The sequence below is a fragment of the Lonchura striata genome, chromosome 3 (genome assembly GCF_050655825.1).
Source record: "Lonchura striata isolate lonStrDom1 chromosome 3, ASM5065582v1, whole genome shotgun sequence".
Classification (NCBI taxonomy): Eukaryota; Metazoa; Chordata; class Aves; order Passeriformes; family Estrildidae; genus Lonchura; species Lonchura striata.
Window position 1 is genome coordinate 98,499,189 of NC_140705.1, and position 26,322 is coordinate 98,525,510.

The window sequence follows — 26,322 nt, forward strand, 5'->3', positions numbered from 1 at the left end:
CATTCTGAACAATGTTGACATCACCGTACAGTTCACCCCAGAGAGTGAGTTTTCCATGCCCCAGGCACACGCTCAACTGCCTTTTATCAGCACTATTAGTCATTAGCATGACAGCAATATAGGATGAAATCAGCATCTGTTACATCCCATGGTTACCTTAAATGCCATCCAGCCACTGAAACACACATGCCTGGAAAATTACTTGGAGCAATATTGAGCTTCTGCTTGTGCTAGTGCATTTTTCAATTGATGCAAACACATTAAGACAGTTAATCAATTACAAATCAAAATCCATTCCCTCTACTATTACTGAATGCAACTTTGCTCAGGTAAAAGCGTTACGTTGAAATACTTTGAACTGAACATCAAGTGTATAAATTCTGAGTAACAAGAGCAAAACAAACTCCTCCAAGGAGTCTGCCTACTTCAGACATAAACCTCTGTAGCTTTAAAAGATGTTTCAGATATTTTCATAATCAAAAGCTTTCTTCTTCCAGAAGTTTCCAGGTAATGCAGTATGAAAATTTGACTGTCCAGATTTTCCATTACAGCGATTAGCATATGGATAAAAGACTTGGCCAATCAGAGCTAATTTGCTACTCTACACTAAAACCATGTTGAGTATTTTATTAAAAAAAAAAAAAAAAAAAATTGCATCCTTTCATTAAGTTGCTTCTTTTTCCTTATTTGTGTCACACAGATGAGACACAGGATGAAATATCTGATTTGCACCCTCAAGACCAGCAATCCCTGCTTGCCCTGCATAGATCAGGATCATGGTGCTCAGTCCTGAAAAGAGGTTCAGTCATATTTTAATAGCTTTAAAATGAATCACCTTCTTGTCAATATTATTGCATGGCTTTATTACCCAAACTTGATTTTCTTCTCAAGGAGATCATAGGTGAAGCACACTGTAGGTTCCACTGCATCTCTGAAGTGAGCAACAACAAAAAGACTGCGTAGGTCTGATCCTATGGGAAAATCCTGTGTTGCACATCTTTGTCATGGCCTTCAGCAGCAGCTGATAGATTAGGGTAGCAGAGCAAATCAGAATCTGCACCAGCAGCTTTTTCTCTAAATGAACAGAACAGCTTGTATTTCCTTCATCTACGTGTGCAAATTCAAAAATTTGCATTTTAAAGCTATTGCACTCTAGTTTAATATTATTCAGGGGTTTTGAGAGAACATCTGATAGCCCTCCTTTAGAGAGCTGAACCCAACCTCCAGTGCCCAGCTCCCAAAAAACAACTCTGCCTCATAATCTGCCATAGTTTGATGGCCTAAAGCAAAAAAAATAAAGAACTTGCTACTAGCTGGAGGCTCTGAGGTACTGCACTGAAAAAAGAGAACTAGAAATACCAACATCTCTAATTATATTTTCTTCCAGAATCAGAAAGGCTCTTTCTTATTAACAAGACAGATTAAAAAGGCTTCTGTCTGTAGTATTTGGCACAGATGTGTCCATTAGTTTTAGGCTACTTTTTCCTCACAACACCTGAGTGTCCAAGTTCAGGCTCCTACCGTGGGCATCATGACAATCTCTACTTCAACATACTCCAGTCTCTTTGCAATCCTAGCTGTTTGATCAATTTTTCAAATATTTTATCCCCGGGGCAGTCCCATTTAATAACAGTGCTCACATACAAACAGAATTGAGATGTGGGGTAAATTGATAACTTGTCCAAAGTCACAAATACTTTTTTGCTGAGGAAGCTTCCCGAGTTCTGTATTCATTGACCAACCCTAGCCTATAATTCTCCCAGTCTGGCAGCATCTCTGAACACACAAGAACAGATTTTTTAAAGATGTAAAGCTTAAGCAATATATAAAGTGTACCATGATGATAAGAAACGCCATAAAAATGCATTTATTGCCATGCAGAGGAAACCTTGGCTGCTTTCTATACAAATGACATCAACAATAACAGCAGAAGGAATAAAACCATGGTATCAAGATTACTGAATATTTTAATTCTAAGTTATATAACCTACTGTCCTGTAACTTGTTTGTAACAAGTTTTTTTCATATCTCAAGTAAGAGATGATGAAACACTGAAAACACCTTACATTATGTTTTGCTGCATAGTCAAGTGGCTGCTTAAGCTTCAGCAATATTTTCATACGCCTTACTTGCAGAAACAGATTAAAAACTTGCTTTGACTACTTCTTTCTGTGGCTTTTGCCACAAGGAATATAAAAATTACTACTAGTCCATAAGCAGAAATAGAAAGCAAAAGCAAGTCTTACAAAACAGCATTGTTCTTTGGCAAGGTATTTAAATATTCTGATGTATCTGTCTTGAGACAGACAATATTCAATAAAAGAAGCACTCATTTTGGATGTTTGTCACCAGCTGCAACATAAATACATGATGGACATAAGTTGCTTAGGTTTTTTCATTCAGAAGATTAATGTGGTAGGGAAAACTAAGTGCAAAGTGAATTTCTGCAATGCGTAATGATATTTAGGTGAGACTACCTGAAGCCAGCCAAATTAGTAACTGGATATTTCATGTACTTTACCACCTTCTACTTAAAAGGTAAGGTTTATTCTACCTAGGAATATTCCAGACAGGCAAAATGATAACCTAGACTTAAATCTGCAGGTAACTTGGTAATTTGAGCATAAAAAGAATATATGTTTTATCAGTATTAAACTAATGCAACTATTACCAATTATTAATATACCTGATAAAACCATAACAGCACTCCTCATTTTTTTGATGCAATGTATCAAACACTAACTTCTTCTAGGCACTCACAATAAGTTTTTCAGTAATACAGTGTTTCTTTAAATTACAAAAAAACCATATATATGCATGTGTGTATATACACACCCATTTTTTTGACCGATTAAAACAGTTTAGTCTAAATTTTCTTCATATTTATGATGTTAAGATTAATTTTGTTTTGTAATTGAGTGCTCTTTTAACAAAAATATCTCCTATTTACTATGTTTCTACTATGGATTCTGTTTATTTTCTCAAAAGCAAAATATACAAGTGGTATTTTTGGATTGACAGTTCCATGCATCATTATTTCTACATCAAGGCAAACGTATCCCGAGAACTTGTAATAAAACACAAACATTACGATTTGCAATGATTTTTTTTTTTTCCTGCTAAGGGTCAACTCCAAATAATACACAGCCACAGTCTCTCTGCCACAGTAAAGTCATGACTTCTCCCCAGAGCAATTACATATTTCAGTGGTCTTTCCAAAACAAACCGAAGAGGAAAATCCATTCTGCAGTACAACTGATTCTGTCATCTATGCAAGTAGTTTTACTTATCCTAACTATAGCAAACTTTAACGATCCCAGCAAGGAAGGATTTGCAGGAAATTACAGCTCCAAATATTGATATCCAAGTAAGAATCAGTTTTGTCAGGGCAGGGACTTCAGATTTTGGCCTGCCTGCACTTCTGGAGGCGAATCTGGCAGGAAGTGGAAGGGGAAGCAACGCACTTGGGGCCGGGATAAGCTGCTCGGCAGGAAGCAAGGGAAGACAGCTACAGGCCAGTCAGCAAGATAATGGATACAATCCAACCTCACAGCAACAAGGAGAAAAAGACGTTTGACTTTGATTTTTAGCTCCAAATTCAAACAATGGGATTAATGGTACTCTGCTGTTTTTCCTCCCATTGTGGCAAGGCATAAAACAAGCTTTTTGTTTGGTTTAGCAAGAGAAGACACTACTTGTATGCACTGGTACCTAGAGCTGTGCATAATCAAGCCCCACACAAAGAAGTACAGGACAAATTAAGGCTTAAGTGCCTACAAGGACAGGTGGGATTTCCACAAGAACCTAAATGAGTTAGGTGGCTATATCTCAGGTTAATTAAAGAGCATAAGGAGAAAAAGCCTTATATTGACACTTAGTTCTGTGGGTGTTTGCTTCAAGACACCGTTTGCCTGACTGCCCCAACTTTTCCACTGGCTTCACTAGAAGGAGCTACTAACAATAGCAACAAAGTGAAAAAACAAAACAAAACAAAAAAAAGTCTTCAAAAATTACAAAATTTTTTCATCATAATTACTGAGATTTTGTGCCCATTTCTTAGAAAATGACCTCCTGAAATACTACTGTTTGCACAGCTACACAAAAGTAGCAGCAAATTTCCAAAAAGAGAACACTACAACAATCCTTTTAAACTGCAACTACATAATCTTTAACAGCACATTCATGTTCTGCTCATCTCTGATTAATGTACACCAACTAAAGTCCAGCCTCAGCTGTTATTTGAGGAAGGACTACATGGGAAAAGAAGGAAAATATTTAGTTGGGTGCTATAAAAATAGGAAACTAGCAATAAAATTTAGATCCTCCTGAATTTAACAATGCCATTATTTAACTTTATTCTGAATAATCCTTAACAGAAGCTTCCATTTTCTAACTAATTAAAAACCTCAACCATACATCTCCCAGAAAGAAAAGAAGAATGAATAAAAGAAAATCCAACATCAATACCATAAAACTGAAGAAATAGATTCCAGATGTTTAAAAGGCAGATTCTTTCCTTAGTCTCTCTAAAGTAGGTATGAAATTGGAAGACTGGATTCCTTCCATGTTGTCTTCCAAGTATCTTATTGATGTAAAATTGTTTCTGTGGAACTGGGCTGCCTTCATTACAATCACAGAAGAAATACTGTGTGCTTCATGCTATCCAGCTTCATGCTATTATTCAGACCGGAAATGCTACAAGAATTTCAGTCTTAATTGTGCTATGGCAAATCCAACCCTCTTTCAATTTTTCATGCAGTCCTTTAATACCAGTAATGTTGGCAGTAGCAGTATTGTTACAAGGACTCAGTATGAAACTATCATGTAAATACAACCCTGAGTGATGGTAGCTGTTACTTCAACAGCATCTGGTATTCCCGATTCAGAAAAATAATTTGGTAACATGATAGTTCCATTTTAATACTTTATATTGTTAAAAGAGTTTGGACAAAGAAATTAAGAAGATGCAAGTTCTCAGCTATAACTTCTATAGTCTGTGTGTCTGCAATATACACAACAAAGGAAAACTGCTTTGACTACTCTTACTATGTACTGAATCAGGAGTTCTGTTCACTAGGAAAAAACTATGAAGACTGCAGAGAAACTGTGTAGAATGTATTGGACAGTATTCATTGCACCAGCTTTTCACAAGGTTATTTGTAATTATTTTCCTCTAAAGGCAGAAGCAATAAAATTAAATACTCTCCAGTGCTTTCCATAGTTCTTTCTGTGTAGCTAAACTGGCATAGAAGAAAGATCTTTGTATTTCCCATTCCAAATATTTCACCGTATTCCTATTCTCAGTTTGTCAGAAAACACAATGACAACTCAAGTGATCTGTCCAGTCAGTGACAAGAGTTCCAATAATGCCTGCCAAGATCCAGGAAAAACCACAGAGACACAGGCTCATGCTATTTCACAGCTCATAGCCCAAGTCAGCCTTTCTGGTGCAATACAGAATTACAAAGCTGTAAGTAACGGTGCAAAGAAACAGAAACATGAATAGCTGGACCACAACCTAATGTGGCAAGTGGCTTGGCTATCCTGGTGGAAATGCTGTGAGTTCCCTCAGAGAAAGCATCAAACAAGGTATTACTGCACCTGTGAAGTCTCCCTCCCCTTTTCCCAGTCAAAAAAATTAGGAAAAGTACTTGAACAACATAGGATTTTCTTGCATCACTTAGTCACACACTGAGGCACAGATAAGGGAAATGCTTAATCTACCTAAGAGGAGTTAAATAACTTATAGTAAGGTACACATTCTTCTGAAATGACCCTGTCAAACCCTCCAAAGCAGTATCTTAACAAGAGATGAAATTTCTGGTACTGATTGTATCCCACAAAGACTACATGAGTAAGTAAAATATTTCTTATATAAGTTACATATGTGATTTTTCCCTAAGTATGCAGAATTCTTGCTCTCTAGTAATAAAGGCCTGGAATGAAACTGACTATTCAAAACAAAAAACACAAACCAAAACAACAAAACCCAAACAAACTATAATTAAAGAACTTGAATCTTCAAATCCTGAAATCATTAGTTAGTAGAGTCTTCATAAAATCATAGACTCATTTAGACTGAAAAATACCTTTAAGATGTTGCATCCAATCACTAATCCAGCATTGCCACATCCACGACTAAAAAGACACATGTCCCTAAGTGCTACATCTACAGGTCTTTTAAATACCTTCAGGGATGGTGACCCAACCACTTCATGAGCAGCTTATTTTGATGTACAAATTTTTCCTGATGCTCAACCAAAACCTCCCCGAGCACAACTTGAATCAGCTTCTGTTTCACTTTGACTTTGATCATTTAAAATCAGATTTGAAATCCAGTACACCACCACACACTAGGGAAAAAATCCCCAAGAATTATTTTTTATTAATGGTCAATTTGTCACTGTCAAATTTAGAAGTTTACCTACTGACTAATAACTCCTGCATTTGTACACAAAGTATTGTATTCAGTAAAATGCTCTGAGAGAGGATTTTGAAAAAGGACTTGACTATAACTTAGGAACTATAGACAGCAAAAACATTTTAACAACAATGAATCCTTAAAATACACAACACCTCCCCCAGCCTAAAAATTTATTTACTATTTGAAACAGGGATAAATGCTTTTCATTAAGTGCAAGCTCATTACATCACCAAGTGTGCTTTCTAGTCTTTCAATTTAGAGTGTGCAGTTAACTCAAGAGAAGATACAAATCTAAATCTCAAGTCTTTATAAAGCTCTTTCTTTTAAGGAATGCTTCTACTTATATTAGCTTTGCAGCACAACAGAGACACTCCAGTGCATTAACAAACTTCTCTGGAAAACTGAAGAACCTTGCCCAAAGTCAGGATGGCAAATGTACAGATCACTCCAATTATGGGGTTTAACCAAACAATCCCAGACTCAAAAATGTTATAATAAAATGGGTTCATTATTTTTATTAATATTTAGCATTAATATTACCTTGCCTGAAGTACTGTATTTGCACAAGTCTCAAAGTGTATTTAATATAACTATTTCTGTTCACTCAAAAAACTCTGAGCACACAAAAACTGCATGCTCTAAACCAAATATCTGCCATTATAGATATTCCCAAAATCTGCTGCAACTATGGAGTGCATACAAATGAATTATAGAAATCACTTAGAATTATTTATAAACTTCAACTCTACTTTTCGTCAAAAACACTTTAAAGCATTTAAAAGTAAAGAAAAACTTGTTTAGTCCACAAACTATTCTAAAACCAAAGTCAATCAGATATTGAAACTCAAGGTGCTGTAGTTGAAAAATTAAAATAACTCCTGGCTATTTAAATTTTACTTCCTGCATTTGCAGCAAATGAGACCTTTTTACTTCTCTTTTTCTCTGTTCAGCAGGGATGATGTGTGACTCTCATGCTGACATTTATGAAGCACCAAAATATTTGTGAACTCTGCTTCTGAATATTAAATATAATGCTAATTGAACACATAGCAGTGCATTGCTGGTTTACTTTGTCAACTGAAATGCAAAGGACTTTTAGAATCAGGTTTGATGCTTTGCCTGAGGCAAAGCATCAAACCTGATTCTAAAATTCTCACCTCTGCCTGTGGAGCTCTCTTTAAATGAGAAGACAATTCCACAGAGATATCTGATTTTTACCAAGCCCCAAATAAAGTCCTGACACAGGATTACCAGGAGAACTGGACTGTTAGATGGGCATTCTTTCAAACAGAACACGAGATGTTTCCAGGTCTGTCACACTATAGTTACGTTTTACACCTATTACAGCATAATATCTAGGATTTGAAGAACCATGACCAAAGTCTGAAGATGATTATACATTCACAGAGTTTCATTTTTCTCAAGTCTAAATAGGAAATAAAATTATTTCTTCCTGTCTTGCCTTACAGTAGTGCTGTACAAATGTAAATGATTACATTGCTCTGAAAAGGAGAAGTACAGCTGCTTCCAGTGTTTTAGGTAGAGGTGAACAAATACCCTGGGTCATTTTTATCTACTACAGAATGTTCATGAATTGCAATGGAAGATGTTTCCTTTAAATAGCACCATTCACAGCACAGCAGACTTCATGGTGAAGTTAAAAAATGCTGTATATTGAAGATTTTCTAAAAACACCGAGTCTAATAAAATGCTTCAAAATTCACTGGAAAGATCCTGTTTCCAGGTACTGATCTGGAAACTATAACAGAGGAGTAAAAAAAGGACTATTTCTTAGCATTCCTTGACAATACTGTAATATAAATAAGGTTTTGTTTTGTTTTTTTTTTAATCTCACCTTTCTTGGAGGATGGAGCCCCACTGGTGCAACCTGGAGTTATTAAAATTCCTCAGATTTATTCAGGTTGAGTATTTTGATGCTGGTATTATTTGACCATTTATCAATGCTTAAGCTTAGTGTGTGCATGTGTGTAGATGTTACAGAAGTATCATTTCCTTAAAAATATCCTTCATCCATACTATACAAGAATTCAAGGATCCACACAGCACACAATAGCTGCAAGTCTAAAGTATCTGTCAGTTTGTTTGTTAAAGCTGCTAGTGCACATTAAAAAAATCTATATTTTACATTATTCCTGACATCTATCATCTATAATTCACTTTTTTGATAAATACATGTAAGACATACAGCAGAAATAGTGAATGCAAACTGAAGAATAGAATAAAAAAAGGAGACAAAGTAGCAGGTAGGGCTTGGAGTATATATCTCAGCTTGCTGTATTGCCCTTAGTATTGCCCTTCTAAAAATTGTGAAAAATAATGAAAGTATTTAATCTTCCTTTTTGAACTTTGCAGCTTCCTTTTAAAAACCCTAACTTGCAAGTGAAGCAAGATTTACACAGTCATTTTTAATTCCAGAGACTGCCTTTTACAGTGGCAAAACAACTTTTCCCACCACAGGTACAGAGAGTTCACAAAAAGCCTCATATAGTTTGACCTTTCAAGACTATATTTAAAGAATACAGATTTTTGACACTCCAGCTGTTTATACTACTGTAAAAATTGTATTTTAAAAACAGTAGTAGATTTTCAGGCTAAGTTGAAGGCATTTGGTTCATGCTACTCACAGAACAAGTAAGTTTTCATAATACAGCTGAAGCATGGAATATCCAGGAATGTGGCTAGACCTGTGTTTAATGTGTGTATTTCCTCATTTATCCACTCTCTAGCCGATTAATCAGAATATCTTATACCAAGACCTTTTGCCTCAATTACCCTAACAATAAATAGGTTTCACTATTGCTGGGAAAGAGGGAAAAAATCTATTCAGAGCATATTACTGCACCAGCAAAAGTGTAGAGCAAAACAGTAACAAATCATAAGAGTAGAGGTTATGTATTTAATGAAGTGCAACAAAAAAGTTGCACCCCAAGTTCTAATATTATATGCATTTTCCACATCACAGTATACAGTGAGTGTAGGACTCACCCAGGTTGTCTTCTATTATGAAATAGCTAGCCATACAGATTTCACAAAATATATTTATATTTGAAAACTTACTACTAGATCATGCTTCACTTATGTATGAAAACACCACTATAGCTTTCAGTGTGATACATTTCTCCCATTTTCTTCAAAAAACATACTAGGCATATGGAGTGATAAAATTAAACATTCCTATTCCAAAGGCCCTGCATGATTTTGTTAAAAAAACAAAAAACAAAACAAAAAAAAAACCAACATATGGAAATCAGAGCTTTTACCACATAAATGGAAAAGAGAGCTACAGCAGTTGAGAACATGGTATGTATATGAGTTTCAATCCTTTTCCAGTCTAACATAGTTTTCTTTAAGAAAGTACAAACTCTTCCAGTACAATATGAAGGTGCCTTTAAGCCAAATCTTCTATCTATGTCTTGCTGCCTGCAAAGCATTTATTTTGGCAAGTGGCTAAAAGTCTGCCAAGGAAAGGTTACTGATCTTTGCCTGAAAAACTCAAGCCAGCTTTATACAGTAAGGGCTTAGTACAAACACACAATGCTTACCAGATGTTCAATCAGCTAACTGGATGCAATCCAAGGGATGGCTATAAATCCATGGAGAGATGTTCCTTATGAAGGCATTTGCCACACAAAGTTAAATTTATATAAGCACCCTTTGGAGAACCTCTACACTGAGCAGTGCAGTTTAAAAGGCTCATGCACTAACAGACTGAACTGTCACCAAGTGCTGATTTGTGTCTGCACAGATACCTTTAAAAGGAAATTTGGGGTTTAACTGTTAACCTGCAAGGTTCATTTTCCCAGATAAATGCCTGGGCCATTACTCAAGTCAGTGTCAACTGGCAAGAGTCAAAAACTTAACATGAACTCAGCCTATTATTTCACAGCTCCTCTTCTCAGGCTTTCCAGTTATTGTCACTTGGGTAAAAACACTAAAATGTCTGCTCTCAGATGCCATGATACCAATGGGTGAAATTTTGTATCAGAAGAAATACATCACCTACTGCACCCAACAGCAAATATACACCAGAGTCAGGTATTCCAGTTATCTACTGACATTTTCTAAGAGACTGGGGGAAAATAAGAGATTTAGAGTGGTTCATTTGAGAGGAAGAAGTTGTCTGACTGGGCAATGCAACCTAAAAATCTCCATAATGGTATAAAAGCAATGCTTGGGAAGCTTTTTGGTGGATTTTGAATTTCATTGGTTGGTTTGCTTAAAAAAACAAAAAAGCCAAACTAGAAACTTGATATCTGGATGGTTAAAGATTTCTTATAGTTGTAAAAAAAAAAAAAGTCATAAAAAAGATAAATAATTTCAAAAAGAGAAAAACAACCTGGAAAAAACTTTTTTGTACTAAGCATTCACACATTAGCACTGATGTATTTTATATTTAAACCAAATAATACTCAAGATAAAAAGCATAGTAGTAGTAGCTTTGCATTATTCCTCCTAAGAAAAGAAAATAAAGGTATAGCAGAAGGAAAAAAACTCACAAATCAGTTTGTTTCTTTGATTTTAACCTTTCCTCTCAGTTATAGTTTGAATGAGTGCTGATCTGATAGTGAAGAAATGAAAACCTGAATGGGGGGGAAAACTAATTCCCCAAACCCTATCTACATAAAACCAAAGCTTCAAAGGAAATAGGTTCTCAGTTGATATGCTACATAAGGAATTTTGAAAAGGAAGATTGTGGTTAAGCCTGTTGTTATTGTTTGCTGTTTTTCTCTTAGAGCACAGAAACCAGCAGAAGGAAAGCCAAAAAGCCAGTGTAGGACTCTACCTTTATCCAAGCTGTGAATAAAAATGTGAAATTATATCTTAGGTTGAAGTCCTTCTTACTGAGACTGAACAAAGCAGAGCAATCAATGTGTGCCTGGTTTTTCTGACTGGGTATTTTGCTTTACAGCAGGAAGAGAGAAAAGCTTTAAAATATTGACACTTCAAACCCTCTATCTCCCTGAGCACATGATATTCCCAAGAACTTCTAGGGGAAGCTGTGTGGAAGAGCTCTAACTTGCAAACCTACATGAGTCAAGTGACTGAAGACAAAAACTGACCAGTTAGCATTGCCAGTTCACCACTGTCCTGTTCACATAGTTTCTGATTATTTTAATTCCCTGCAAAAGCATCAGCCTTGAATCTAAAAAAATGTAATGTTCAAGTGGCTTGCCGAGTCTCAGTAAATAGTTTCACAGATGTCAAACATTATCCTTACTTTACAGATACTTTACATTTTACTACTTCAAGACTGCTTGCTCCAATGCCACAACAGGTCTTTTTGTGCAGATCCTTTCTGCTTCACCTACATCTCTGGAAAAGCTACAGAAGCTCCTTAAGTCCCCTCTGAGAGATCCATACTGTGACTAAACCACTGGCCCTCCCCAGACTCCCTAGGGGTCTGCCTAAGACATTTCCAACACTCAGCATCTTCTCAAATATTAACATACAGAGAAAAGTAAAAATGAGTGCAAGTTGAATGCTCAGTCAAATTCTGGGGAGCAAAATAAGAGACAAGAAGTTTTTAATAGTGAACCTATAATGACTGTGACTTTTTTCCATGCATTTACTGTAAGTGAATGAGTTATTAAAAAAAAAAAAAGTTTCTTCATCCATAAATTCAGAAAAAACACGAGAATTCTCTCACTGCCTGTTCATCACCCCAAGATCAGCAGCTGATGGCTACAAGGAACTGACAAACAGCCTGTAAAATTATATTTGCAATAGAAGATATTAGTGAAAGAAACCACTACTCTTCAGTAACACAAATTCCTGAAACAACCAAGCAAACATGCTTCCTGATTCAGATTTGGAGATCTCTGATTCAGCACCTTTCACTGTTCTCTGTTCAAACAGTGCCTGGCACAACCAGATCTCATTCACTGAGCCCTCATAGCACAAGCAGCAGAATTAATGATGATAATGACAACTACAAGTACTTCAAGGAAAAGCACTGGCAAAGAGGAATTGTAGAGAAAGTTTGTATCCTGCGGGATATTTTTTGTGAAAATATTTTTCTATTTTGATTTTTGCAAAAGGATGCTACAACACAGAACAGAAATGCAACTTTTCTTGCTATATCAATTCTACTGAAGTTGAATGCCTGAAACAAATCCTCTGGATATTTTGATTAACGAGCTGTACCTATGTTACTGATCTATCAAGTATGGGACAAAAAAAGGGCATTAAGAATCATTCTCTGCTTCTACTAATACATTTTTCATGCAGACCTTCTGTCCTGACATACCAATCAACAATAACTGTATTTACAAACCTGAGAGCCTTGACGTAAATGAGCTAAGAAGAACTGGAAAACCTCCTACAAATTCATATATTTTGAATTACATGTTAAATACAGAACTTGGTGCTGACTTCTAAGGACATTTTTTTTTTTTTCTATTTCAATGTAAAAAGGTCAGATAATAAATGTAAAAAAATTGTTTCCATTCACAAAATACTATGACTTCAGCTAGCAGGCTTTACTGTAAAATATCACCTTATGGTTCTTCATCTTGTGCAATTTTAGTATCTTACAACCAGATGAATCTGAAGAGGAATGTATTAGAAGCTGTGGTATTTTATTGCAATTCAACTGCCCACTCAAAAATGGGGAATCTGTGATTTTATAGAAAGACAACTCCATAATGCAAATACCTAACAATGGTAAATAATCATTACAAGTAATTAGACATAGAACACAGAAAGAGTTTTGAATAGTTCTTAAATTTGTATTACATGTTACCTATAATAGACACAGTTAAGAAAGAAAACTGATATGTCAAGGTCATTCTGAAGTTGTCCACAGTTGATATAAGATTGAAATATTTCAAATGGTAACTTAAGAATTAAACTGGCAGAAAGCTTCTGCAAGTCTATGTTTGTGTCCCATACAAACCAGTAATTTCAAAGAAAAAAGAAACCTTCAATGACAAATGCAGCAGGCAGGTCACAAGCTCTTAAATATAGCAGCACCTGTCTTTCAGTACATATAAAACTGACTTTGCTGAAAACATTTTTAATTATTCCTCCAGCAATTTACATCTCTTACCCATTTGAGGGCCATCTGTTACTCCAGTTTGGAAATCAAATCATTGCATCATCGTATTAGTTAAGTTTTAAACTTTAGCCTGCATTTGGATTCTAATCTGCTATACTGGAGTTCTTAAGAATTTATCAAATAATTCAAAAAAACTTTACTTACAAAGCTCTGTAAGAACTAAAAGAAAAAGATGAAAAAAAATAGACACTGCCAAAGCATGCCAATAACAAAGTTAGTGAGTACACTTCAGTACAGAAATAGTGCATACACTACAGCAACACTGAATTAATATAGAAAATCAATATGACCTTGCACAACAAGCAGCACTGAAGAAATGAATAAGGCAGCAAGTCTTGCAGATCCTCCTGTTCACTGACAGACTGATACAGACACATCCTTCTCCATAGCCCAGGAAGAAGGTCAAGACTCAAGACTAAAAACCTGTGCAATCACTAGCTGTAGTTTGCAAAGTAAGAGAATAAATACAATGGATCTTTTCCACGCTAATTCCTTTTTACAAACACCAGCCTACTATAAACTTTGTTTTTCTTATAAACTAAATGTTTACTTAACAGCAGAATTGACTGATTGCATGCTTTGCAAGACTGACAAACTATTCTGGTAGAATAATAAATGCAACCACCCACAATCTGATTTGGTCTCCCAAAAGCAAGCTATCAGAAATGCTTAAAGATGCTATGTGCTTGCATATGGCACAGTACATATCTATGTTCCAAATTCCAGCTCATACTGTTGGTGTGTCAGGCTCTGAGAAGCCACATTTACTTGTTTGACCAAAGTGATTTGTTTTTGAAATGTCTCTTAAAGTTCTGGACAGGCAGTTCCTTAAGCACTTAAAAAGATTTAAAGAAATCCAACCAAATAATTAAAATTATAAATAGAACTTTATCGATTAACTGTTGCAGTTATTTCAGGCTGTGAATAGACACCTTAGCGCATATCTATATTTGGGAAGGTTCCACAGATACAGTTGCTTCCATTCACAGAAAACAAATACAGATTTACTCTAAATGCACAGACCTGTTTTAAATAAAGTAAACCTAGAGAAGTTAAATAACCTTGCAGATCAGTTCTGGCAAAGGAAGGGTAAAGATTTGACTCACAGGTGTTACAAAAATAGTGCTTACATAGTTTCAAATGAAGAATTAAGAAGAGTTATTTTAAGAGCTGTTTTCTCACCCTCTTCCTATGTCAACATCACCAAAACAGTAAATTATTTTGCAGAACAGATTTGGAAGCACAATATGGAAACCTTCATGTTTTAGTAGAAAAATTTAAATCCTAACTTTTGAGAACATCACCGTCTGTGTGAAAAACAGTTTATTTAGCATTTTCTTTTCAGTATGTGGGCTGGACAGTTCCTACTACCGAATTTACAGAAGATTGCTTGTTTCTGCACTGATAGGGATGATGAGTAACTATTTATTTTAGCATTCAGAAACTATAAAGCTGTTCCAAAACAGGATTAGTGTAAAAAGGTGAAGATAAAAACACTCCTCTTGGGTTTGTTGTTGCTCTTGTGAGGGCTTTTCATGTAGCTTGCTTTCCACTGCTTAGACTTCAGCACCTGTGTTTTCCAATCCTTTTCTGCTTTAAAGACTAGAACTGAATGGAAGCAAGTTCTAGAATTTTTTTTTTCAGAACAAAACTAAATTGCCTGAAATTTGAACAATCCATTGGAAACTTCAAGTAGCAAAGCCAGCAACTCTACTGTTCTTTCTCTAGCTCCATGTAAAAATATTGGCCAGATGCTGATATTGATATGCTCAACAAGTCTGTTTCTACCTAGGGAGAGGCAGAAGTTCCCTTTACCTGCCTTTTTAATCTACCAGATTTCCATCTGTTCTGCACACCTAAGCCACACAAGTCCATGAATGATTCAGCTTAGACAAGGGGGAGAGGAGGAACAGGAATCATGTGCTTTTGTTGAGGAAGTCAGCTTATAACTGTTGCCATTGTTTTGCCACACAAATGCAAATAGTGCAGAGGGATAAGCAATCTGGCAGCTGGGACTAAGTGGCAATTGGATTCTAAGAGGTATATGATAACAACATAAACTTACTTTCAATTTATATACCAATTTACTCACATAAGAGCTCACTTGGACAAATAGGACTTTTGCCTTTTAGAGGCAGTATAGTAGAGAACAATGTTTTTGTCCAAATGGATTGAACTAATCTTAAGTCAATTATACCAAAAGAGAACTTAGATTCCTGTCTGAAAAAGCTTTTAGATGTGTCACATTACTGACTGCTGGTAACTAGAAACCTGCTTATATAACGTTGGAGAAACAAGTCCAATTTTCAGTACACAGCATTACAGACAAGAGTGGATGGAGTGTATATAGCACATTTTTGCAAGAAACATGCAACTTGATTGCTTCCTTCAGTTAAAATTGTTGCTATGAGTATTTCTATTTTCATAAATTGCCTATTTTCCCCCTCCAAAATTCCAGGTGAAAGAGTAATACCCATTTGTGCATCATGAAAAGATTACTATGTACTTTTGCTATTCACAGCGACAACTGGAGTGCAAAAAACAAGATCCTGGTTCAGAAATTTAGTCAAGAGCAGCAATCACTTCAACCAACACATGCCACTCAAAAGTGATGCACCAAGTACAACTTCATATTCCTTTCATATTCAAGAAATACAGATCAACTACAATGAACTGGCCCATTGAATTAATAAAATACCTCTCAGGTACATTATCTTTACCTATGTATATATGTACATAAAATAAAAGAGGTTACTTTTGAAACATGCAGAATAAGCTGCTTTCCTTGTGGTCTAGGTGTTTCTGTTCACTACACAAGGATGCACATAGTTGTTATGTTAAACTAGGTGCTTCAATAACACAACTAAATACCCAAAATTACTCAGGCAACAGTCCTAATAAAACAGCCCCATAATAAGATTCCATAGTATCATTATAAAAATTGCTTACAAGCACTGAATAAACCTAGTCTGCTTTCTTTTGTGAGTAAAACTGGAACCCCTCTAGAGAACTTCACAATACTTCTACACAATACTTCTCTTCTTCTAGTTATTTAATTGCATGGGAAAGTTCAAAAATATACAATTTCTATTGCATTTTGTAAGTGTACCAAGTTCTCCAATTTCTACCAAATTAAATTCTACCTCGACTAAATATCACAGCATATGTCACAGCTGAGACAGCCATGACACGCAGAGCGTTACTGTACAATAGCAGAAAAGCTTCAACCGATACAGAGCAACCTCATACCCCTCCAGAAGCCTTCAAGCATCTGCTTGTGTTCTTTAGCCCAGCCTTTTATGCCCTCACGGTTCATCCTCTGCACCTGTGTGCCCTCTGTTCCCTTTGGTGGTTGGTCAGTGCACCTCGGCTCTCCGTGGCTCATTGCTGTCAGTGCTGTTCACCTGCTTCTCACAGCTGTGCCCACTGGGGATGAGGCTTGGCTGCAGTCCCACTGCCAATGACCACAAACTGTGTGCCTACAACTAAATCCTCTTGATCTTCCTGAGGGCTTCCCATAAGCTGTTTTTCCTCACTGGCCTGCTTCCATTTGTGTGTTCCCCACCAATGCTACTGTAGTGACACAAATTTCTTTCCAAGTCTCTTTCAAGTGTCACAGGGTAGTGTAGCACATAACAAAGGAGACATATAGGATAGCCAGTTTTTACTTTCCCTTGTAAAAGGTTAGAGAGTTTTAAACCACTTTTGAAGAACCTCATAACACCATTCTTCCTGCCTTTTGACAGTCTAACACACTTGAATGCATCTCAGGATGAAATAGTAACAGCAGGCTCACCCGGGTATCAATTAGCTATCAGTGGAACATCTAGATCTATGGCAGAATCACACCAGTGCCTTGAACCACATTTCAGCTGATCACTGTCATGGTAGTCAGAAAGATATGTGGAAACTACTATTTAATTGATATTTTCTTCAATATGCAGGAAGAAAAAAATGATAGAGCACATTTTATGTAGGTACAAACAGAGGCTATAAGATAAAGTTTGTTTTCAAAATTCAGGATTTATAGCAATATGTGTTTTTGCAAGCTACTCCTCATAGCTGGTTAGAGTGCAGCAATTCATTATAAAGAACAGAAAGATAAACATGCTCTTCTGCCGTTTCTCCACTGTGCCAGGCAAAATAATTTCATTTCATAGCATTTTTGGTTTCAGCTCCTGTCAGGGTTCATGTGAATCTTCTTTATGTACTGTGAACTGACGATAACCTCATTTCAGTGAACTCCACGAGCTACTGGGGGAAGCTGATCAAAGCTGATTGCTGGACATAATTTAAGATAATCAATCATCTAGGCCATTTTGGCAGACAGGCTGTCACCAAGTGCATGACTAAGGCACACAGATTTGCTTCTTCATATATTATCTTATTCCTACCATAGACAGCAGAAAATTATTTTTAGAATGTTTCTTAAGAATGTAATAAATATTTCTGTTCCATATTTGGGTATTTTCCAACATGTAACTGCTATGCCATAAAAATAAAAACACCTCATATGATTACAATATTCTGGTCATTATTTTACTTGAAATGGAAAAATACCAAATATTAGAATAATTTTAAAAGCAAATAAATTCCTGTCCCTTATTTTTGACATCTTATCCTTTCTATCTACACAATGGTTAGTATTCTTCCAAAAACTAAGGAATTTGGAAGTTTCCTCTGGAAATTAGCACTACTAAATATGATCATTTCATTATGGTCATTTTAGTTGGTATTGTTACCATCAGTGATTAACAGGGTAAGATGAAGTGCAACTTGCTTACTGACTCAAAGGCAGAGAACAAAATGTGCTCATTTTAACTTGAGCTAATACAGATTTGAGGATATCAGCACACACCTCTTCCAATACTTTCATTGCAGAGACCCTTGGAGATTCCATTCATGAAAGAGTAAGATAAAATATTGGAAGTCCCTACCTTCACCTGATGATCCTGAAAGGTCTATGATGACATAAACTCTCCCTTCTGGCTCCAAGTCAATCTGTAATCAAGAAGAGAAAAAGAAAAAAAAAAATCAAACTTAGAATGGCTCCCAAAGCAAGTGACTGCACATGCAGGAAACAAGAAGTTTCCAAACCTCACAAAGTCAAGGTGTAAGCAGAACACATTCTGCACCAATACAGCCTCCTTTTGCAAAGAGGTGCTGAGGGCCCTGCACCTTCACTGGAATAAAAAAGAAGTGTGCACGCTTGGAAAGCTTGAGCTCAGTGAATTTTACATTTCAAATATTTAATGTACTGTTCCGACATATATTTGTGCCACTATTTTAAAGAAAATCAAAAGGTGCCACAACTGAGCAAGTTTTTTACTGTTATTTATACTGAGCCCAGATATACAAATGTGGAAAACACGCTGTGACAGCAAGACAGATCAGCTCTGGTCACAGAATGGAGGAAATGAACACACACAGTTCATACAGCCGGTTAACACGTGTTTATAATACCCCTTTTGTGTCCTCACTGGGAGAGAGAAATACATGCTTTATGCTCTTTTTCTGAAACACAAAATTTGTTTATTTCTGCACCATTCTGGTGGATTTTAAGGAGTCTGTACCCATGAGGAGATCACTTTCACTCAGCATGAAATACAGGTGCTCAGTATCAAGCTGCTGTACTTCCCAGATTTCACAGGCTATGAGAATAAGCTCCAGTTTAGGCACCACATATTACAGATCTTCCTGTATTTTATCACAAGTTTCATCAGCAAATCTAAATATTGTTGGATTTGAGTATCTTAATGGTACACACAACAAATTAAAAACTTTTTTTGCTGCCACACATCTCTGAAAAATAAAACTGTAACTAAAATATTATGTAATCAGTAGCTTCTACTCTAACACAGCAGTTACCATCACATGATTTCAGAGCCTGAATTATGTGATGTTCTGTACATTAATACTGTATTTTCAACCTATTTTAGTAGGAAAACCACAGAGGTAAGATTGCAAGGGACCTTGTGTGCCAGGACCTGTCCTGTGTCACACCGCTCCGGACAGGAGCAGGTGGTCAAGGAGGCACCAGGGCAGCCCCAGCCTGTCCATCAGACCCATCGCTGGGGATGGGGGCAGGCAGGGCCAGACCCAGGCAGGGATGGGTGCTCTGCTCTCTCAGCAGGAACCCCAGAACCTGCCCAACGCTGCTGCTGCTGCTCTGAGGCACCTGCACGCAGAGGTTGTGGCTGGGAACGGGCGCTCTCCCTCCCTCCTCACCACAGCCTCCCCTCCCAAAGCAGGGAAAGGCGGCCTTGCCTCCCCCATGCCAGCAGGTGACACCGAGCTGACCCTCTCCTGCCACAGGGGACATCAGGGTACAGCGCCAGGCCAGCAGGAGATCACACTAACAACAGGAGACCAACCTGTGGCGCTTCACAAATGAGCGAGTAAATGAGGGGACACCAGAACACCATGGCTATGCCAGGCTTTGCCAGCCTACTTCAAGTGGGCAGCCCCGTGGGGCCGCCTGTTTTGACTCCAGGTTTCTCTCATCACCTGAGAGGACTTGACAAGAGAGGCTTTTCCCTCTCTTTCAGGACATGGTTGCTGAATGCATCAACATGATGCAAGCTCCTCCTTCCACTGACCACAGTCCTCCAAGAGGGCCGGGAGAAGAGTTCACGGGTCCTGCTGATGTCATCGGACCAGCGGATCAAGAAAATGATCTCAGCTACTGTATTGTAAATAGACCAGGCAGGAAATAATGTCAGCAAGGCCAGGGGTTACCCAAGGGAGAGGAAAATGAAAGCATGGGTGTCTGGTTTTTTTATAAATAATAGTGTCGAATATCCAAAAAAGACATTTTTAACAATTCCTGAATTGGCAACATGAGTTTTGTGAGGGAGTTTTTGGGGAAGTTTTTGGTTTTTTGAGTTTTGTTTTAAATAAAGCTGCTGATCTTGAAATACTGCTCCTCTCACTTTGCCAGTTTTAAATAAGAAAAATATTAGAAGATCAGAAGCACAGGTGCGTGAATAGACTTTGATGTCTATGCTGAGGGAGGCTTTTGAAAAAATGCTATAGCACTCAACAGATGGCTGTATTAAAGACAGACATGTCTAATGCTCTGTTTGTATCAGCACTATACACTGTTTGGTTAAGCTTTCAGTAAAATACTTTATGCAGTTCAAATCCCACTGTGCACGCACACACATAAACCCCCAACATCATCTCCGCAGAAGAATCAGGCATCTGGACAAGTTACTGACCACCATCACAAAATCTCTGTTCTGCCCCTTTAATTACAAACAGTATTGGAAGCAACTCAAGAAAAAGACTGGAGGCCTGAAACCAAGTTTCCATTACCCAGCAAGTAGACTGTTTCAATTTACATTTTATTAGAAATGATGCTTAATGATTTTGAATTGGAAATTTTGCTGATGCTCTAAGAAAAATGAACCATTTATAGAAGAAAGTCTCTTTTACAAAGAAAGCATGTTTCAGTCTTCGTATGTTCAAATGCCAGTAAGAATGAAATGGACATATTCTTATTTTTAGATTCATTAAATACTCACATTTCATTTCAGTGAGTACTTGCACTGATAGTCTTATCAGTCATATAATTAGTACTTTTGCCAGAAGCCAGCAGCTCAGCTGTCACAGCTAACCCTACATATGAAGACCCCAACAAAAGCAGAATACCCTAGACTTATAGGAACCCTTCTCTCCTTCTCAGGTCTTTCATGTATCAAGACAAATGGAGGAAAAAAGGACCAATTCAATCTTAATTATACATTAAAAACATCTAATTTAATGCCTAGAAACATAATGGCATAAATACCTCCAAAATACTAGAATATGCATGCTTTTTCTTTTCAGTCTGTGCATTAAGCTATGCTTAGATTCTGCAATGTCATTCTGTAAATAAGTACCAAAAGATGCATACACCAAAATCCAAAGTTCCCATGCATTTTCACCAAATGTCATGAAAGCTTATCACATGTGAAATGCCCTTAGACATATGTAACCAGAAACAGAATGACTGGCCTAATTCAGCTGACTAGAACAGGCATCCTTGAAAGCAATGGAAATAGTTGGAGAACAGCAAGTCTGATTACGACCTTTCTCTTTGACTAAAAATACTTCTCTCCGAATGCAGCCTAGCTTTTATACGTGCAGAGAGAACTTATGAGGAGACATCTAAAAAAGACATTACTGTTCAAAAGAAAACAGGGAACAAGGCAAGTTGCAAACTAGGGATAGGACAGAGGAGTTGATAAAAGAGCAGCTTTGCTGTAAGCAAAACACATGGCAAAATATGTGCCTTGCACACATACGTCACATTTGCCACATGCAGCAAAAGATGTAACAACTATGAGCAAAATCTTTGATCACCAAAACATTTTACCCTCTTACTGACCCATGCTATTTCTGTGACTTTTGTTGAAATATAGTTTTAGCATGTGCAAGTAACATTAATTAAAAATGTAATTTAAACAACTTCTATATTCTTCAAATAATAAAATCTGGCAGCATACTGAGATGAGTACAATCATTGCTGGAAACCAAAAAATCCAGGCCTGAATAAAACCTATTAGTAGCCTGTTTCAGGGAACAAAAGGCAACCATCCATAAAACCAGACATATTTTCAGAGGAAAAAAACCATGTTGAAACCAAGGCCAAGCTTCAGCATATTGAAGGCATTTATATAGTTTCACAGTCATTAATGGATTTTATTTTCAACACCCATCTGAGACAGTTTGCCATATGCAAAATGGGATACTCCCAAAGGCACAAGCTAGACTAAATGACTTTCTGGCAAGTAATACAAGAAGGCTATGGTTAAACAAGAACTGAACTCTGCTCTCTGGAGGCTCAAACTGCCCACTGGACTATTCCTCAGTTAAGCTTCTCTTTGTCCAGCAATACACATCCTGTCTTCTAGCAGTATCAAACACTACCAAGAACTTCTTTTTTCTCTTTTTTCAGACAGCTTTAATGGGTACATATCTAGGATGCAATTTATTTTCTTTTTCATTTATATAATACTCACTGGTAAAAACAATACCAAACAAAGTATGCTGAAATATTTCTCTGCAGCATTTTCAATGGATCATAAATCTTTGGTAACCTGGAGTAATGCAAAATTTAATCAAACTATGCAGAAGATTGTGAAAATGGTCCTGTTTTTCCTCAAGGTTTGCTTTTGCAAGTTTTTAACACCTTAGTGTTCTGAAAAACTGAGCCCTAAACTCAGCTAGAAGTTCACCATTTTCCTCCTCTCAGGTGTAAGACATTATTTCCCACCCCTAAAAACATATAACTTGGAGAGAATTCTCTTAGATCAAGATTTTCTAAGGAAACCAAACACTCTCTAATCTTAAAAGGACTAAGAATATTAGAATATGCTACGGATTTACTTGTGTTGCACTGCTGCTTGATATTTGAATATGAATGAGATTTTATGTACAGCCTAAATAATTCCATCAGAATTTGGGGGTGTTCTTTCCATTCCATTTGACAGCATCAGCACAGATTTTGCATGTTCTATGGCACAAACTGAGACCTGTTGTAAGCAAATGACAAACCACTGTCTTCAGTGGCTCAGTGCCCCACTGCCATAGGGCTTCCTTTGATTACGACAGAGTCCATCAGCCACCAATGTTCCAACACAAGGATGTCACCCGAGATTTAGTGACACTGTACTTATTTAAAAGCCAGCCTGTCTCAAGAGAAATTTAAGGACAGTCGTTGACATAAATCCAGATCTGAAATAAAAAAATGAGTGGACAAATGCAAAATTTGAAATTCCCAAAATCAGAAAGGATGAGAAAGTCTTACTCTGATCCTCCTTAGCTAGACAGTATATGGAACACAGCACAACCCCTTCAAACCTAAAGCTCTTGAGGATTTTGGCAACAGTATAAATGTAAATGTACTGTATAAGCCACAGAAAGAATTAAAGCATAAAACCTGCTTTGCACCTCTTCTTGTGATGTTCTAGGATTATCTGATATTTGGGTAGCTTAATGCATAAACCTCAGAACACATGCTCTATCACTGCAGATGGTTATTTGATTCATGTCAGACCTGGGAGGTCAGTATGGTTTAACCCTTCTTGAGTGTAGCAAAGTCTCTTGTTGAACACACTTCTTTGAAAGAAGAAGGGAAGAGATTGTGCTTAAAGTGCTGATAGCTGCAAAGGCTGAAGGGGAGTCATTCCTCTGTCTTTTGTTTCTGAGGTACTTAACTAATTTTGGTAAATATTATTTCCATGAGAATGTATATGAAAATCAGAACAGTTATAATCTAGTAGAAAATGACTGGAAAGTCTGTGCTGGTCTTTTGTTCTTTAGTCACAAGATTTTTGGTGTTTCAATTCAAATAGCTAATAGAGTACCTATTTTAACTTATTAAAAAGAAAATAAAACATTAACAGTGATACTTTTCAATATAGCCAAAATGACTGGAGCCCAAGTAATTTAAAAACTTTCAAACCCACCATGATTATTGTAATGGACGCAAACTCTTGACCCAAGGAACAGCCAGATGTATGATTAAACTTGCAAACTTGCCCCAGTCTTTACACCTGAATCCCTATCAAGCTCATCTGAAATGAACAGGTTTGCAATAAGGTCCATAAGGTCAGCAAAATAGCTGAGCAAATGTTATTTATTACTAGTATCTGAAAACTAAGAATTTTACACATTACATCATTAATTACATGAGTAAACTTGACTTTCAAAAGAAATTACCCAGGAAATATAATGAGGAAACTTTCTTGACTCTCCATGTACATCCATGATGTTTATCACCCCACCAGCCTCTCGCTCTTCTGGCAAAGGCGGCAGGAAAATTCGGAGTCAGTGCACTGCTACAATGTTCACAAATCTGCCTTTCATTATGAACATTACATATTTGATTATTATAATTAGAGAGAAACGTAACACAGCTTGACACATTGTAATTGACCACAGTGACATACATAAAGGTTCAGAAATTCTGGCCACAGGGGATTCTATCAATTATTTACCCATATTCCAAAGTCAACAAAGAAACATCAAACATCCTGCATGACCTACAGAAAACATCAAACACTTTTCAGTGCCAGACACATGCACTGACATAATACAGAACAGCAGCAGCCAGGGAGAAACAAGATTCAGCTGAAATAACCCACAGTATTCAGAAAACAATTCTAAAACAAGGATCCTTCCATAACTTAATAAAGCATATACTGACACTCAGTTGTGGTGTCCTGAATCACATGTGCTATCACCTTGGTCTTTCATGATTTGTTGTGCCTAAGCAACATTTTTGAATGCAAAGAAGAAACATTTTTGAATGCACAGCGATGCATGCACGTGTGTCTGAGCACAAGCACATCTGCACTGTCAGATGTAACACACTCGTTTTTATGTGTTAGAAGGACCAACAACTTTTACAGACCATGGTGCTGAGCCTAGGGTGTTCAGGGCTCATTTTCTTGTAGAACCCAGAAATTGAACCTGGACAATTGGCTCTATTTACATGTAACAGACAGCAAAGCTGTACAAATGACTGCAAAGGCATCGAGCAGCATGACCATAGAAGGGTCACTGCATGAAACCAAGTTTCTGACTCTATGAGCTGAAGCAAGGAAGAGATTATCTTTACTTCTTTGAAAGCTTCAGAAGGTTGAGAGTATGTACAAGGTATTACTTATTATTACAGTATTTAAGAGTTATATGGCAAACTGGTTAGGGTTTCTAAACACCTACAATCACTATTCATGACAAAGGGAAATAAATCAATAACAGAGAAATCTCTTCACAAGCAGGAAAATAAGTCAATGACCTTAAGAGATAAGGCTGCCCAAACTAACTATTCCAGGCATTCTGCATATGAACAGGTCAATGTAAACTCACTAGCATGAGTGTCCCAGACACAAGTGTGTGCTATTTGTTGGTTTATTTAACCCAGTATAGTTATTCTGATGATGTAAATGTGTTCCATCATTTAGCCTTATGAAGACAGAAGAATAAGCCAGTTATGTAGTATTTTTTTCACTCTACTAAAACTGTATCTACACTAGAAATGGAGGTGGCATTAGTTTAGCAATAGTAAGGAAGATAAAATACAAAGAACCTACACAAGCTCAGAGACAACGTGTATAATGCGTACAAGTTCAGTTTGGCTGAGCAACACCCAACTAGACGTCTTGAGTGAACAGACAGTCAAACCTCCTACTGAACAAAAGCCTGCATAAAGCCATTCTCTTGAAACATCTGCTAAATGTATTTCAAGAAAGAAAAAAAACTCTTCAGAGCAAAACCACTTTCCCAAACAGATGGTTATTTGATTTAAGAAGAAGGGAATTGCATTGTGTGGGGGAATTGCATTGTGTGGCAAGATCTGACCTGTAATTTCATCACAACGCTTTTCAAAATGTATTTCTTAATGCACTAGTGCAGTGGCACTCTCCAAACCACAGGGAAATAATTAACTGTCACAAAGTATTTAAAACATGCTCATTCTCTTGGCTTAGGGGCATTTTTAAAGCCATGCTACAGAACTGCGACCAGAAAGGAAGTTACCTTATACCCAGCAATAAAAACACTGAGCAGGGAGTCAGGGCTGCTAGCACACAGTGGTTAGCCAATTACTACATGTTAAATACTGATAAAGGGTACCAAATTATCTTACCACAGTATGATTTCAGACAACCGATTGCTCATAGGCCAAAGCTGAACTCATAGATGCTACATTTGTTCAGTATCAAGAATCACCTAAACATGATGGTATTTGGAGTTTTTCCTAAATTACTTTAACCAGATATTTGGAGTTTCTCCTAAATTACAATAATACTTCCTCTGAGTAGACAACTTT

At 36.9% G+C, this 26,322-nt stretch overlaps 1 protein-coding gene across 3 annotated transcripts in view; it reads right to left on the reverse strand.

Annotated features, from left to right (window-relative positions):
* The window catches only part of PRKCE (protein kinase C epsilon), a 283,489-nt gene that overhangs the window by 166,660 nt on the left and 90,507 nt on the right, over positions 1–26,322 (reverse strand). For all 3 annotated transcript variants that reach the window (XM_031504267.3, XM_031504268.3, XM_085575935.1), the window contains exon 2: positions 18,440–18,503. In XM_031504267.3, the coding sequence (XP_031360127.1) occupies positions 18,440–18,503 (64 nt within the window). The remainder of the gene's footprint in view (positions 1–18,439; positions 18,504–26,322) is intronic.